This window comes from Opisthorchis viverrini (genome assembly GCF_000715545.1).
Source record: "Opisthorchis viverrini unplaced genomic scaffold opera_v5_184, whole genome shotgun sequence".
Taxonomy (NCBI): Eukaryota; Metazoa; Platyhelminthes; class Trematoda; order Opisthorchiida; family Opisthorchiidae; genus Opisthorchis; species Opisthorchis viverrini.
The window spans coordinates 1,021,679-1,039,306 of NW_008751839.1; the positions used below are offsets into that span (position 1 = coordinate 1,021,679).

At 46.9% G+C, this 17,628-nt stretch overlaps 1 protein-coding gene across 1 annotated transcript in view; it reads right to left on the minus strand.

Annotated features, from left to right (window-relative positions):
• Positions 1-7,326, minus strand: part of T265_07729 (hypothetical protein) — a gene marked incomplete at both ends in the record, with an annotated part of 33,417 nt that extends 26,091 nt beyond the window's left edge. Inside the window, one exon of the mRNA XM_009173325.1 lies at positions 7,118-7,326. Coding sequence (XP_009171589.1) covers positions 7,118-7,249 — 132 coding nt within the window. The remainder of the gene's footprint in view (positions 1-7,117) is intronic.
• Positions 7,327-17,628: the final 10,302 nt, after the last annotated feature.

Consider the following 17,628-nt stretch of genomic DNA (forward strand, 5'->3'; position numbering starts at 1 on the left):
CTGTAACCGAATACACACGTGCCTTGAGATCAGAGATTATATCACTCTGACGCCATAGGTCTCTGAAATTAGCAAACGCGACCCGGAGGTTCCTGCGTGGACCTTATCTGTCACACTACAATCGGGACTAATACAACTCGTAAGATATGTAAAACGCACAACTTCGAGTGTCATTTCTTGGATAGTAAGTGGCATATTAAAAGATATGGCCTTTAACTTTATGGGTGAACAGGGACTACCACAAAACGGGACGGCTTTGATCAGTTCATCCAAAAACGCCTGTGCCTCCTCACCCTCCTCCAAAGCGAGACCAATGTGGTCCATATATTTCAGATCGACAAGGTTTTCGTCAGCAGCTATTTGAACACCAGGTTTCGCAGCGATCGTCTCATTAAGCAGGATTAGACAGTGGGTACTTCCTGTACAGGTGTTGGAGGGCTCCTGTGTGATCTAACACAACTGGAATTCTGGCAATACAAACATTATATTCACTGACTTTCGGACCATAGCCTGTTGAGCACGTGAGTGCAATTCCAAGAATGCTAAAATTGTCCTTTATAGGTATATCGCTGTTCGCGTACCTGACGGAGATTTGGTCAACGCAAACCCTACCAGGCCGGAATACCGTTTGCTGCTCTCGAGTCAATGCTCCACGGGCTGCCATAAGACGACGAAGGACAGAAGACGCCAACAGTCCCGCTATGACTAGAGTCAAGCTAATTGGCGAACTAGAGCTAGTTCCACCAACACCAACTAGCCGTGGAGAATTCGGATGTGAACTGACGATAAGGCGAGTTCCAGTCTGCAGTGTAACCCACCCAAACTCGTACCAACATTGTAGCACTGATTATACTGACCTTTCTGGAAATAACCACAGGCTGTTTTGGGTTGATTGACGCAACAGGAAATAGCGTCCGTAAAACCGGCAAAGATTACGCACTATCAGATTTCCGGCAAGCAACGACTTCAGTATTGAGCTGAGCGTTCCGAGCTGTTTGGTCTACCTTCCACCCAACCTGTCGATCCACGGTAGAAACCTAGTGTAGGAATGAATTATCAGCCGCAGTAGCATAGCACTCAGACATCACGAAGCTGTTAGTTCCGATGACCTTTCATATGCAACAGAACCACCATCGAAAGCAGGTCATGTTTGTATATAAGTTTAGATACTGCCAGGGGGTGTAGTTGCTATACGATAAAAATATCGACCTTTAAGACGTCGTTAACAAACTCGCCGGACAGAGATGGTTAAGTGGTTAGAGCGTGAATTTACTGACCGGAAGGTCCGTGGTTCGAACCCAACCCCTGCATCTCGACTTCCCCTGTCTAGGCTTGGGCAACCTGGTAGTGCCATGGCGGCTTGGCGCCGAAAGGATAATACAGCTGAACGATTATCTAACAAATCCACTGGAAAGAACTTTTCTACCTTGGACTTGCAGAAAAAGCAGAGATCGAACGAAAGCAGCAGATCGAACGCAAGCACCATTAGAGAGATTGAACACCAGCACGCCATTTTTCATCAAGAAATTTGCAGCATAAAGCCTTGCTTCAGAGTGCGTGGTCCCTGAGAAAGGCCCCCGAAAATCAGCGGAAGCAATGGAAGCTGCATTCCAGTTGTAGTCCCATCAAACCTGAGTGCGTGATGACACTAGTCGCAAACAGCAATTCGCCGGGTAAACAGATGTTCAACTCCCAGCAAACTGCTGTCGATACATTCTGAAGTGTGCGCCAGTGTTAATCGATCCGCTCAAGTGTGACAGAAATAGCAGACCAAAAGCGTCAGATGCTAGCGGCAGTTGGGATTCCAGGAAGCAGCTTGTAGACGGTAATGATAAAAGGCAGTCAGTTTTTACGTGCTTTCCTAGCTGAATGAAACAAGGTGATTCGATTAGTGCTAACAAGCAAAGACATACTACATGAACCTGCTGCTCACTGTACAGTTTATGGTTGGCTGAGGTATTATCAGGGCGTCCAAACCTAAACGGCGGGACAATCAAAGCTCTCTGGTTCAAACACAAACTGTAAGGCAGCGGTGCTTAGCGTGAGATTACTGGAGCAGTCTTACTTTTGACGAACACGCCGTCATACAAACTGGGACGGCTCACTGGGCAACACGGTACAGGACTGCGAGCGCCACATGAACAAACCCCAGTTCAGTGGGTCAGAGACACAGAAACTGTCACATAACGGCAGGGCCCAGTCTGCGCGACGGAATGAGGTCAGTACAATAACCTAAACAACGCGGAACATGCTGACAAATTTGGCCAATTGAAGTACTCAAGAAAGATTGCAATGGATCTTGAGGGTCATGCGTACTAGACTACAGCACGAGTAGTGTTTCTCCGAGGTTAAGGGATATGGCCTATCCAAGCTGAGAATCTGAAGTCTTCTCACTCAGACCACCACAGCAACAAGGACTGTCCCCTCTATCATCTGTACCTGGTTGCCTTTAAGACCGATGTCCCCGAACCCCCTCTGGTGGTGTAGGCACCGTCGATCTTGTAGCGGGATGGTTCGAAGACCGATGATGAGCTTTTCAATGGACACCTCTATCGTAAGGGCCAGACCAGTTTTTCTCCTGAGAAACACATGTTTAGAATGCCCCAGTTTTGACCTGGAATCTGCTTTTCACCATCTTGTTCCCCAAAAGCTACGGCGACGCCCAGTGATTCTGGACGTTCCTTCCGAATTTTCAAACTACGAAGGAACCATTAAAAGAGAAATAACCGTTTAACCGCAACAACTTTTCGGTGCACAACTTCCGTGCCACCCGAATGAAAAAGGAAAGCTGAGATCGGCTTCAGTTACAGTTTATCACTTATAAACCATGTACTAGGAGTACACTGGCTCCAACAGCTATGGTTTCGATCATCGGAGAGTGGGTGAGCGTAGGACAAGCGGTGGGAGCGAAGGTACAAGCAGTTAGTTCAGGAAGATGGAAAGCTACGCACTGACATTATCCATTTGTCATTTGAGTCAGGGGTCCCAGCCGGAGGCGACAGGTGTCGGCCCGACTAAACTGACTGGCTGCAGTTTTCATCTTCGTTGCCCCTCGGTCGCTTCCAGTCCGCGCAAGACCGAACAAAAAGAGCTCTGTGAGGCAGACGGTTCCCTGGCATTCGGAGTACATGTCTTAGTCACCATAACCTATGAAGAGTGACAAACTTATCCATCGTCACAGTTACTGCCGCACCACAGCATTACTAATCCAATGTTCCCACCAGACCCGACCAATGCTTCCGGCACACCAATGGTCAAGCTGCCAGCTTTCGCATGTCCCCTGCTTGTAGGGAGAGGGTTTCTGATCCATAAAGCAGTGTTATCGCATTGCCACCTTGGCAGACAAAATGGCCTCACGTCAACAACATAAATGTAGGGGGTGGAAAATTCGCCCTGGCCTTGTCAACTCGAAAAGTAATCGTCTCCAAGCCGTCCGTCAGAACCAATACAATCGCCTAAACAAGCGAATTTATTTACCATGTCGACTGGCTCGTATGCAAGTATCAGGTGTGGATTTGATCCCACCGTTTTTCAGTAGCACTTTAAACTTTGCGGGTGCGAAGCGCATGCCAAGTCGTGCGGCAGAGTTACCTAGGTTATTTAAATGGTTCGCATCAATGAAGCATCCAAACCAAGGAGGGCAATATCGTCTCCATACTCAATGATTGCGAGCAAACATCCCGGGAGCATTTCAACCTCCAAAGTTTCAGAGATGGGCAGAGGAATTTAAAACAGCACATCAATAGCACAAATGGACGCGGTGAACTCAGGCAAAGACTTGCAGTATACTCGTACGCGCCCACCACAATTCCCATACACAGCTCTCACATGGGATATAAATCTGGAAGGGACACATGATAGCTGCATACCGCCGAAGTTCCTGACAACCTAGAGTCAAGGGCAGCTTTCGGAGAAAGACAAAATAAACAGGGTGGAAAATTCGAAGGAATGGCGCTGTACAATGACCTGTCTTAGGCTGAAGATATGGCCGATGCATCCTTGGCCAGGATGGGACCCAGCTTGATTCTCACGAGTTCGTTTCCTCCAACTGAAGTGATCGCCCCCATTATCCGTACGCTGAGTATCGACTCGAAATCTACCCTCCGATATTAGTCGTCCAAAGGGCGTGCATATCGCCCGGCAGCATGACTAAATCTGCTCGTGCTGGCCGAAGCAGTCCCAAGAAATCTCCATAAAACCCGTCTTTCTCATATTCAGAACGCAGTAACTGCTACGGAACTGACAGATTTGTTCATCACACTGGACGAGATGGCTCAAGTGGTTAGAGCGCAAATTTACTGACCGGAAGGTCCGTGGTTCGAACCTGACCTCTACCTCTCGACTTCCCCTGTCTCGGCTTGGGCAACCTGACAGTATCCCAGCCTTCGTGCTTCCTTCGGGTGGTATGGCAGCTAGGCACCGAAAGGGCGCCACGGCTGAACGATTTATTATTTTCACCACACTGCATCATTCGATGGGTAGGTGGGGGTAAGGGAGGTCTGGTGAGAGATGAGATGCAAAGGCGAGTGATACAACCTGGCTCATCATCATCATGAACAGCACGACATCAATGTTTAACACTGATGCTTCGCTGCCGTACATTGTACATAGGCTGGGATACTGCCAGGGAGCTCACACCTAGATGGGAGGACAATCAGGATCCTCAACCAAAGCCTTTGGCTCAAACGCCTGACCGCAAGGCAGCGGTGTTTGGCTGAAAATACAAGCAAATTACTATTTTAACCAAAGCCTTGGCTCAAACGCCTGACCGCAAGGCAGCGGTGTTTGGCTGAAAATACAAGCAAATTACTATTTTCACGGAACACGTTGCCATACATGTTCCAAACCCAAACTGTACGGCCAGGTGCCTGCGTTCGTAAGACCTCTAACGATTGACCAACTCGGTGTAAGACTGCGAGTGTCGTGCGGACACCCATTAGTATAGCTCACTGGGTCGCCGAGGGACACAAACCGTCGCACCATGGTAAGGTCCAGTATCCTTGTGACGGGCTGTACAAACCGAAGGACGGGGTTTGGTTGAGGTACCCCACCTTTAGCCTTTGACTCAAAACACAAAGCAGTGGGAGGACCCAGGGTTTGGTTTGGAGCTTGTCCCTGGCCTGGCCCAAAAGTCTGGACCATGAGACGGCAGCTTTCGTGATTCTGTTGAGGGGCTCACTTATTTGGCTGCATGGGATCGGTCTGGCCATATGACACGGGGAATAAGAGCTATCTGACTCCTGAGACGATTGCACATCACAGGCTCTTTGAGCAGCACCAAATACTCTGGTTCTAAAAGTATTCTGGCCGAATTCAGTAATGCGTCGACAGCCTCGGTCAAGCATTTTGCGATCTGTGCGCGTATCTTAGGGTCAATCTTTTCTAACCTATCCTTCCTCGGGGGAGGCAGCATCGCTGCTTCCATAAATACGGACAAGCCGATCGCCTGATGGAACATCTCACTACCTTTAACTCCCATCGCAGGACAGTACATTACCTCAAGAGCATCTCGTGATATGACTCTTCGTAGTGTGAGACTGTCTGTTCTTCGTCGGACGGCTCCCCACTGGCCTTCCTGGTATGGTTGAACCTTGGGGAAAGAAGTTTCGGCCAGTGAGGACGGTGAGATCAATGCGGCAGTAAAGCCCACCACGACAGGGCGACAACTTTAGGTGAAGAGCGGGTCTACATTCGCCTCAGCTATGTCCAGCGTGTAGGACACTAATCCTCTCCAACTCTGCTGCTGATTCGCCACTTGAAGCTGATTGGATGTTGGGACCGCAATTTTGCTGGCCCCTTGGGAGTCCGTCAACTAGCAGTTTCTGCACAACCCTGCTTTGCATGATTCAGATCCCTAAATACATAAACTATTTTAATCCACCCAAAATAATTTGCCTCACACCCGCTAATACTATACATGTGTGGTCTGTGGCATGAGTGATTGTTCAAACCCTACGGCTGTGATTCGCTTATGTCTTGGCATCAGACTACTCTGGATAAGACCCAGATCAGAAAACATAGCAGACGGTGTCTGGCAGAGGTTTGCATAATGCACAGTCTAATATAACCCTTTGTCCCCAAAAGCGTTAAGGAATGGATGAAACTGTTAAACAGACTAGCATATAGTCCCGGTTGACAGTGGTCTTAGTGTAATATCCTCACTAGAACTAAAACGCAGGCATGGAAACATGTGATGAAATTTTCGATGGTAGGGATAGACAGGCCTTAATGTGGTCAGGACAAAATATAGACTGAGAAGAGGAATCAGTCCCAGGCTTGGGAGTGTGCGGCAGTTATGAGGCCGATGAGGATACGGGTTATCCACACATACGCCTGTATAATCCACAAGCCATTTGTTCAACGGGCATGAATCTGTTCCAACGAAAGCATGCCGACTGATTACACTCGGAAGCCCTTCGAGAGGAGGCGATGTAAACAGACTGTAGTATGTCCAACGACCCTGACCTAAGATTTTGGTACAAACTGATATGTGAATGCTCTAGGCCTACCATCGAATCACGTATATCAATGAAGTCAGGAGACTTGCATCCACACCATGCTTTTACAAGCTACCCAAAGAATATCCTACTTTCCAAAGCTCAAAGAGTGGGCAAAACCGATTGAATTAGTCTTTGAGTAAAGATAACTGAACCAATAATGTCAAAAGGATTCAGTTCAGCTTTTGGTAAGTGCCTCACGACATAAAACCGAACTACTATACTGCAATAGCACAGGAACATCTGCACTCATTCCGCACCATTCAGCCATAGATTCGGCCTATACTTGAAACCTAACCCAATAGAGCGACAATAGACTTTATGATAAGTTGGCCGTACAAGGGCTACTAGCCATTTTCCAGCAAGAACTCATAGCCCATTTTTATTAGCTCAAAAGTCTCAGTCTTTCAAGGTGAACGAAATTGCGTAATGGAGAACGTGGAGGGAAGTTCGGAGCTCCGAATAATGATAGTCTGATTCGCTGGCATAAAACCCCATGACCACACGCATACTCAACACGGTAACGGTTGGAGCAGAACTTGGTATCCAAGGGCTAATCAAATGAAACAAAAGGATAGGAGAGCGCACACTACTGACGCCTCTCGTCTGTGCTCACTTACTTTACCGTCTTTTATTTCGCGCACTTTCGCGGGATACCACGTTCCATAGGCGTCCTTAGCTTCCAAAAGGCACTCCTTTTTTAAATTCGACGGAAAATTCCTCAGTGAATCTCGTCCGATTCCATTCGACATCACAGACCAGCGGGCGACGGATAGACCACGTCATAAATTCGAACAGGCGCCGCAGTTTGAGCTACCGCCTAAACGAGAGCACTCATTGATGTAATAAAAATCCCTCAAATAAATGTGTTGGATATTTGCGCAACCCGCCCCGCAGTTTGGCTACCGCCCAAACGAGAGCACGCATTGATGTAATAAAAATCCCTCAAATAAATGTGTTGGATATTTGCGCAACCCGCCACATAGACAAAAGGTTGTGGAAGATACTGAGTGGTAAAGGAAAAATGAAGACCTAACTAACTCCCGATGTTGGGGGTTCGTGGCTTCGGATCAGAAAGTGTCCCCTGTGATACCATTTCTAAGCCTTTTCGCAATGCATTATGAATTCAAGTTCCATTGGGTATATCCGATTCTCTCCTCCTCGGTGTGGTCTGCCGTCGCCATATGATTCCTCCAGAAGAGACCGGTTCCTCTTAAGAACCCTTGAGCAACTCCAATCCAACTACGGCTTCACTCATCTCCTTTTGGCAGGTGACTCAAACGATCCAAAGTTCTCCTGGATGGAGCTCCAGGACGTCGGATCAAGTGTACCTTTTGTAGCGACGATGATTGAAGTAGTTCGACAGAGCTCTTGGGCTCACCATGTCGTTGCACCCACTAGCTACTACGCTGGCCAACCGCCATCCCTCCTGGATTTGGTTATCAACGGAAGACTTCGTTGATAATTAACGCTCCACTGGGACATGGCGGCCACTGTGTGCTGACCTTTGACTTCATCTGCTATTAGGCCAGAAATCCTGAACCTCAAACGTGCTTTCGAGACTTCTGTTGGGCAGACTTCTCAGGAATGCGCAGTTTCCCTAACAAGTTTAACTGGGATCAGCTTCGAAGGATGACCTATATAGGATCATTGTCCAGAAAATTCACGAGGTTGATGCGGTGTCCGACCCCAAAAAACAGCATGCAGCCGGATGAGCCGCAGGCCACATAAAAGGATTCGGCATCTTCTGGTAAAGAGGGATCAACTTTTTCCAAAGCGCTGACTACAGGAGACACAGAAGATGAGTCCTCGTTTCGTAAAATGTGGAAGCGCTGTAAATTCGCCAAGGGAACATACGAAAACAAGTCACCATTCTGGACCCTGTCCGGAAAAACAGAATTGCGCTGTTCAGATACATGAGACATCACCACAGAAATAATTCATCCGCGTTCTCCTTTGGGGGACAGGAACGAAGAACCCAGGAGTGACAAAACAGTTGTATCTGAGGTTTACAGAGAACACTATGCAGGTCTATATCTGGCCCCAGCGTCCTCGTCACGTCCTCCTCTTGTCAAGGCGTAACTTCGGAAAGCTCCTAACCGAGCTGATCTTCACGGTTGAGGACATTCTTCAACTCTTGCAGAAGATCAACCCATTCTGCGTGTCGGAGCCCGACGAGGTCCATCTAAGGATCCTGAAACGTCGTCTACGTTGGCGGATTATTTACAACTGGTGCTTCGTCAAGCGCTTGACGAAATCCGCTTTCCCTCTGCTTGAGAGGAAGCGAATATCACGCGGATCTACAAAACTGGTGACCGGCTGTCGCCTGGCAGCTACATGCGTATAAGCCTCACTAGCAAGCGGTGCGAGGTGATGGAACGCATTCTGAAGCAATCTATCCTAGATCACCTCACAGGTTCATGGATCCAAAAAGGTATTCGCCGTTCTACGGATGGTTCGGCGCACTTTCTCCCATTTTGCTCGCACTGGGCCCTCATGAGACCGCTCCTTGAATGTGCCAACCAAGTTGTCCACTCAGGGCGCACAAAAGACGTCACGCTGACTGAGCCTGTCCGGCAAACGAAAATTGTTACCACCCTCAAATCCGTGGACTAGGAAACGCGTCTCGCGGTGCTTGGCCTATTTCCCCTGGAAAATCATCACCTCGGAGGGACAATAATCCTTACTTATACTCTGTTTGAATAAGGCTTGGCCAACAGGTTTTTCAACGCTGACTCAACAAACACAGCATGAAGATTTTCGAGCTCAGAGCGCACACTTTCACTAGGCAATTTTTTCTCATTTCGGGTAGTAGCTGCGTGGAATAACCTTCCTCTGACCGTTGAACGCGCTCCTTCTAGAACGTAATTCAAAGCCCTAATGGACACTTATTTTTACCAGTTCTTACGCTGGCGAAAATACTGCCCCGCGCTGGGAACTTAAAGAGCAATGCTCCACCCTTTTTCACTTGCACCTTTCAGGTGAACGACGGCCGTTGAACGACAGGAACAAAGTCAACCCGGGGAACTTGAGGGAAAGGTCCGATCCAATCCGTGATCCCTGAATCTTTCTTAAGATTATACAATTCTCTACGAAACCGTTTCGCTTCGAACGAAACTTCATTCATCAAAATGGAGCATTTTGTTCATATCTTATACCAAATGGGACCGCAGTCTTCAATTTATTCCAAATTGCTATTGCTCCATATTGGTCAGTGACTTCTCTGAAACCGTATTTCAAAGGAAGGACACTTCGACACTTGGCACTTAATGGCATTTAATGCCGGCGGCTAGACGCACAATGTATTTTTCTGCAAAACGCCTGCGGACGAAATAAAAACTTTAACGTCAAAATGTTGCACTTCTTTGCATATATGCGTAGACTGAAAACCCCCCTCATGTGCCGTTATTTTTTTGCGATTTGTTTTAATCGATGACATTTGAAAATTATTGGCGCACATTCGGTATTGGCGCACATTCGGCTTTGAACTTCGTCTGCTATGGCTTCGGAAGTGGCTTTCGTTGAGAAATTTGTGGGTGTATCGTTTTCATCCTTCACGGAATTTGAGAAGACCTTAAATCAATACATGAAGGATAACTTTGTGATATTTGTGCGTTCATCCAGTAATCGAAGCACCAACACTATTTTGCGTTATTTTGGTTATTTTGCGTCTGGTATTATCGACGTAGGCCCTATGTGGCTGGTTAGTTAGGTATCGTGTACCCCTAGCCGCATTTTAGTGGTGTGCATCGGTTAAGATCGATGAACCCGAAGGACTTTCTAGCATAACTCGGAACCTGTAATGAAAAACTCTGTAAGTTGCCAGTCAACGTTCACGATGTTTCATTGTGCGAATAGCCAGCGGCGCATTTAATCGAAAACTTGAAGCCTCCACACTTTGCCGCAGTTTTGTTGGAAGTCATTTAGGCAAACTCCAAGTCTGGTATACGCGCGAGATAGTAATGGCTGCCAACGGCCTATCGCAAGGTCTCTGTGAAGACGGTGGGATAGTTAGCGGGAACCTGGTCGCTTCACTTGTTTTCTTCTGTGATGGATTCGGAAATTACCACGGAAATATATGAACAATATTAGACCCCGCTTTTTCGCGCAAACTCAAAATGGAGCAGCCTTTTGCAACTTGTATGTTGAGTTTTCTATAGTTGCGGGTGTTCCAGCAAAGTCAAGGAATAAGGCACAGCTACGAAATTTGTTGGATCTTTTTGAAAGACGTTATATCTGGAGCATGGTAGGGTTTTGCCTTCACAGGTGTGGTGATTCCTCGGAAGAACCATTGGGATGACAGGTGGTTTTATGGGCAAAACAGAAAGACATTACGGCATAGTGGCCAGTGTTTTGAAGTTTTGGCACTGATTCGACAGATTATGATGGTCTTGTGGGGTATGTAGCACGCTTATTTGAAAGATAGTTGAGGTATGGTGAACTAGGAGCAAGTAATCAGGCGGCATGCCAGTCGTTGTACCATCATCGTGACGTAATACTTGGGTTCTTGGACAGTCTCCCACGTGAACATTTTGAGGCAGTCAGTTGAAGCTTTCATGGAAATTAAAATCGGCCAGAGAATAGGGACTAATTAAGACCAGTATGGACTGAGGACACTCTTGGGCACATCAAAGGCATGGCGTGGTTTATTGCTGTCACTCAAACGGGATGATAAGACAGACGTACCTACATTGGGGACCCAAAGTAGGAAAGTATCAAAAGGCTTTCCTATGGCACACTATATTTTGAGTCAGACTACCGCCACAAATATCAGGCGGCAGAGCGCTCACAATTTCTAACTACTGCTATGAAGTGACAGTGACCGATTTCAAAAAGGGTAATTGATATTTAGTAAGGTTATTAGATATGCGGTCGAAGCGAATGGGTGTGCGTATGTGAAAATGAAGGACGGGTAATAATAGTAATAACAATAACAATAAGGTTTATCCCCAACTTGTGGGTAGCACACCGTCTGGCATGATCATAGCTTTACAGTCAGAATGGAGCATGACTGGGGGAGTTGTGGGGGTGCGGATTGCTCAAAAAGAGGACAATGTCATAGTGGGGAATACCCGATGCTATAGTAATAATAGATTATTTCCCAAGTTGTTGGGAAAAATGGACATGAGGTCCGATTAGATCAAAGAGAGTCAGGTGACATGAACTAAAACTGAAAACCATTGCTGGCCATTGCTGACCTTGGGTGGTTAGGTAAATGGCCGGAGTCACAACGAGCAATAGTTGAGATGGAGATGGGATAATTCAAATTGGGAGCACATGTCAAGTTTTGTCTCAAAAACGTGGTTTAGTCTGAAAGCAAACAGACTCACTGGTTGCACTATTGTAGGGATGTCAGGTGCAGGGAATAGGTCGGGTGGGAGCAATTTGCTAATACATAGGGCGACCCGATCTCCGTATACGGATTTGGACTTGTGCAGGAAGCAAGCCAAAATTGCAGCAGAAAATTCAGGCTAGCCAAATCTGAGCGAAAATTCACTGGGTACTGGAAACTGCTCGAAGTTGTGACTACAGGCTTGAGTGCGCGTGGGGTTGCGGTCGAGATTCTGGAGTGCCATCACACTGGGTATGACAGTGCCGTGCCATCATCCAACTGGCATGCTTCGGTTTCTCGAGGGCCCCATAATGGCAGTCAAGGCTTGGAGGAGGGATACTCAGTTTCGTGGCGACCGGTTCTTGGTGAGACAGAGGTTGACACAGGGAGTCATGCAGATGTAGGCCTACGGATAATTTCCCTTTTGTTAGAGGACCCTGTGAGTGTAGACCGGGCAATACCCAGTCTGAATGAATGACAGTTCTAAGGGGCGTTTGGGCAACTGCAGTCGTGGGTTGAAGCTTGGGAAGAGGGGCGAAGAGAAGGGAATAGAATGAAAGCGGTAGCGCGTGGCGGGTGTTGGGTGGCATGAGATATAACGGCGCCGATTGAAAAAATCTAAAAAGGGATGATAGGAAGCTAACTGGACCCAAGAAAGGTGGATACGTTTGCTGATATAGAAGCCAAGTACTAATTGGGCCAGAGTAATTGCCTAGTTTTAGGAAGGCGAAAACTTTGTCTTCGAGGAAGCTAACAGGGGGCTAGCTGTTTTACTAGTTGAAAACAGACGGTATTTTTTGCTCACCAAAGCGTCATGACATTGGGTCCTTGTTGTGCAAAAAGAGGGGTTAATATGAGCAGTGACAGTGGACAAGTAAAAAGAGGAGAAGCGACAGCTTCTCAGATAACTGATAAGAAACGTAGCTGAACTGAGGTCTACTACATCAACCTAACAGGAAAGAAAGATTAAGGATACCAGTCGCCGAGTCAATGCTGTCAACTCCAGAAACGAATGGTGTATGGCAAAAAACAGTCACTAAGTGCTAGCTGTGACTGCTTATAACCAGGAATTCATAAGTTATTAGCATTTTGTGCATATGACCGCTCTAGATGACAAGAGGGGAGAACATGTGTGCTATGTTTGGGTGATGAAGTGGACTAGGGGAGGTGTGACCCCACTAAGACGAAAGCGGCAACACCTTGCACGTCGACGTTAGCCGTGAGCCTCACAGGTACTCTCAGGCTACCCCATGCATGAATGTTTTTTTAAATATTCTTTTATTATTATTTTTTAGAACAAACGGGAGGACAGCTTCCGTCCGCTTGCATTTCTTGGTGTTGTGCGACAAATGACAACCGGAACAAGACCAATCCAGCTACAGATAAACAGCAACGGTGCTCTCTTTTTTGTTTTCCTGAATTATAGTTGTGCGCAGCTCATGGACCTTGGGACGTTGGGGGACAATTGATCGGACAAATGCGTGGTTTAGCTGATAGCATTGCCTTTTTGTGCGCCCCTATGACCTCAAAATGACGACATTGCCGCCCAAAGATTAGCGCAGATTCTTTGCAAATGTTTTCTCCAGAGTCATTATATCGCATATGTATGGCGATCCTCTGCCATCAGTAGTTGCTCTGTTCTAAGTGCTACTTCTCGCTGGAGAATCGCCTGGCATATATGCTACATCCAGGGCAAGCTCAGGCCAGTAGCACAGGCGCCCGACAAATTCCGCTTCCAATTTAGGTTTCTTTTTCTCCATTGCAGAAGGCAGTCTATAAAGCCTGACCCAGGGTGAGAAGCGTCTTTGAAGTGAGGGTGTGTAGTTGTGGTGAGTGTTTTTAACTGTGCAGTCCTTTGCTTCGTATGGGAGAGAATGGGCGAAACGGGCGGGCATGGTACGGAAAGCGTTGTTGGAATTTTGGGGCTCGGTATTGATAAAAAAGTCCGACCAGGTCGGGAAAATGCTGCTGAGCTTTTAAGGCAATATAAGATACGGGTAATGGGGAGTTAGAGTCCATCGACTACTTAAAGAACATTGGCGGGGGTTGTGACATTGTAGAAATGCGTGTTGCGTGGATGTGGATTGAAAGATGTTGGCCAGTGATCAATGCAGTATAATGAACCTCGCAGTCCTCAGCCAGATCTCCATTATTATCGCAGAAGGATTTTACCAAGGGTGACTGGATTAGCAGCTCATTGGTTCGAATATTGTAGGCATGATTGTGCAAGCGAAGCTGGGTTGAATTACATCGGGATGAACGATGAGTTGGACGTGATCCGAACCTATTCGGCAAACATAAAGTAGAGCCTAAGATAGGCCTGACATGGCGAGCGGCTTTCAACATGCTGTGTGCCTAGAATCCGGGAGCTTTTATATAAATTTGGATGTGGAAGATCACAATAGTTGGTTTACAGAAACAAGCCCCCATAAAGATACGGTTTCATGTGGGGTAGTTGCAAGTTATGATAAAGACGACAAAGCTGTCTGTTCTATTAAGCTACATGTTATCTCTATCTGGGAGAAGAAGGCGAGTGAAGTAACGATTTAGTGCTCTGAGTGGGCAGAGTTGACACAGCAGGTTCGCCCACTCACTAGGTCACCGCTACGGCTCCAATCGTGAAGTTGCTTTCAAAAACGCCCGAGTTCCTGGAATTCTACGGCCACATTCTTTAACGCTTGGTCTTGCGAATGACTTGTATACGCGCTTCTTCAACTTTAAACCTGCTGCGTCCAATAAAACATGATTATTGAATTTCGCCATCAAATTATCGGTGTACACAGGGATCCCTCATTATCCCAAGAAAATAATTGAGCAAGTAGTACGTTTGCCTTTATACTAGTGTAATCACTTTCTCCCGGTCAAAGCCTTCCGTTGTCTGAGTCTGCCGTTTACTGCGTCCACCTCATAGACTCGACACGCTTTTGTGATCCCTCAGGAACTTTTAACTCTTGACATGTCGGAACAATTTGTTCGACTATCTTCTACCCTCACCTTTTGACCGTTTTGCGTTACCACGTGTTGTGGAACTGCAGGCTACTTGGACACCTAGTTAACGGAGGCCCGTCATAGTCATAATTATGTTAGTTTTCACCTGCCGAAACTGTTTATAGTAACTTTCGGGCCCGTGCACATGCTTAAGGCTGAACATAATGCCCCCAACCACACATAGCAGACCAATCCAAGGATCAACGGCGGTCCTTCATATCCATACGTCGTCCACCTGACAACACACCATGCCCGAAAAATACACAACCATCTTTAGCAAAATATGTTTCTCCTTATTGCTTGCATCGGTGCAAACACAATGTGCAGTCGATCCAGTTCTCAGCTTTATAATCGACGGGGTTTCTGAAAAAATATATAATCAATTACGGTTGGTGCACATTTTCTGCGATATCATTTAAAAGAAATAATTAAACAAAATTGCGGTGGCTAACTCACTGATAGATTAACCAACCTTTTTGTCCACAATTCCCGGTCGGTGTCCGTGATGAACCTGAAGACTTACTATTCCAAAGGTAAACTCACTGCTTGCTGAATCAGTCCAATAGGCACTGACGAGGGGGCCGTGTGCACATCAATGATTCGATAGCGGGATTTGGCAACCATATCCATGGGTGCAGCGAAATTGAAGCTAAAGAGGGGCGCTCACTTGTCAGTTGTAAGACTTGGGCCCTAAAATCCAAGGGTCACATGCGTCCTCGAACGTGCATCAATAGACGCGACCGCAGCGAAGATCTAGTCTAAGGTGTGAAATCCGCTCGTTCGAATCACTAAATCCCAATTTCATTCGATGTCTGCTCTCAGGTACCGATACAATGTAGCTTAATAAAGTAGACAGCTCGGTCTTCCTCATCAAAACTCGTAACCACCACATACTCAGCCACATTAGCAACCCAACCAACGCAAGTAGTACGTTTGCCTTTATACTAGTGTAATCACTTTCTCCCGGTCAAAGCCTTCCATTGTCTGAGTCTGCCGTTTACTGCGTCCACCTCATAGACTCGACACGCTTTTGTGATCCCTCAGGAACTTTTAACTCTTGACATGTCGGAACAATTTGTTCGACTATCTTCTACCCTCACCTTTTGACCGTTTTGCGTTACCACGTGTTGTGGAACTGCAGGCTACTTGGACACCTAGTTAACGGAGGCCCGTCATAGTCATAATTATGTTAGTTTTCACCTGCCGAAACTGTTTATAGTAACTTTCGGGCCCGTGCACATGCTTAAGGCTGAACATAATGCCCCCAACCACACATAGCAGACCAATCCAAGGATCAACGGCGGTCCTTCATATCCATACGTCGTCCACCTGACAACACTCCATGCCCGAAAAATACACAACCATCTTTAGCAAAATATGTTTCTCCTTATTGCTTGCATCGGTGCAAACACAATGTGCAGTCGATCCAGTTCTCAGCTTTATAATCGACGGGGTTTCTGAAAAAATATATAATCAATTACGGTTGGTGCACATTTTCTGCGATATCATTTAAAAGAAATAATTAAACAAAATTGCGGTGGCTAACTCACTGATAGATTAACCAACCTTTTTGTCCACAATTCCCGGTCGGTGTCCGTGATGAACCTGAAGACTTACTATTCCAAAGGTAAACTCACTGCTTGCTGAATCAGTCCAATAGGCACTGACGAGGGGGCCGTGTGCACATCAATGATTCGATAGCGGGATTTGGCAACCATATCCATGGGTGCAGCGAAATTGAAGCTAAAGAGGGGCGCTCACTTGTCAGTTGTAAGACTTGGGCCCTAAAATCCAAGGGTCACATGCGTCCTCGAACGTGCATCAATAGACGCGACCGCAGCGAAGATCTAGTCTAAGGTGTGAAATCCGCTCGTTCGAATCACTAAATCCCAATTTCATTCGATGTCTGCTCTCAGGTACCGATACAATGTAGCTCAATAAAGTAGACAGCTCGGTCTTCCTCATCAAAACTCGTAACCACCACATACTCAGCCACATTAGCAACCCAACCAACGGGGAGCATCCTTCTGGGCTTCATCCGACTCATCGTTAATGTTGAGGTATTGCAACCCATCTTCACTTCTGAAATCATGTCGACTATATCCGAACAAATGAGCTGGTAAGGTAACCAAGCTTGATGCGACCCGACTGTCCCAGATAATGATGATGCTCTAGCCGGAGACTGTATGGACACATTCTTCAGTGGAAATCCCCGGTGCAAAACCGAAAAATCGCTACGAAACTGTCGACGTACGGATTTGCCGACACTGACCCACATGAGCTATGGTTTTGAGACAACCGTCGTCAAACACCTGAAAACGCCTTGATTCCGCTTCTCAAACCGGCCAGATCCCACAGCCGTACAACGGAACAGCTCGCACTACAGCCTGATAAACACGATACGCCTCTTTGACGCCATAAGTGTTTCAAGTTAGCAAACGCGACCCGAGCATCGCAGGTCCGTGCATTGACCTCATCTGTCACACCACAGTTAAAACTAATACAACCCCGAAAGCATATAAGACGGTGCACCACACTAACTCTCGAACCGGATCAGAAAAATATATAGGCGTTGCCACACCTCTGTGGATTTCCTCAGCCGACCAAAAATATCCACCTCCTCACAGAATTTCACATCCAAGCCCCGTCCGTTACGGGGCTGTCCAGAAACCGAAGTATTTGAGTGCAGTGAATATATGGCACTGTAAAACCCAGTTTGATAGCACGCCAGCAACTATGCCATTTCACTCTTGACCCTTCTCTTACACCGTCGTCCACCTGTTCCATTACATGCAACTGCAAACACACCTT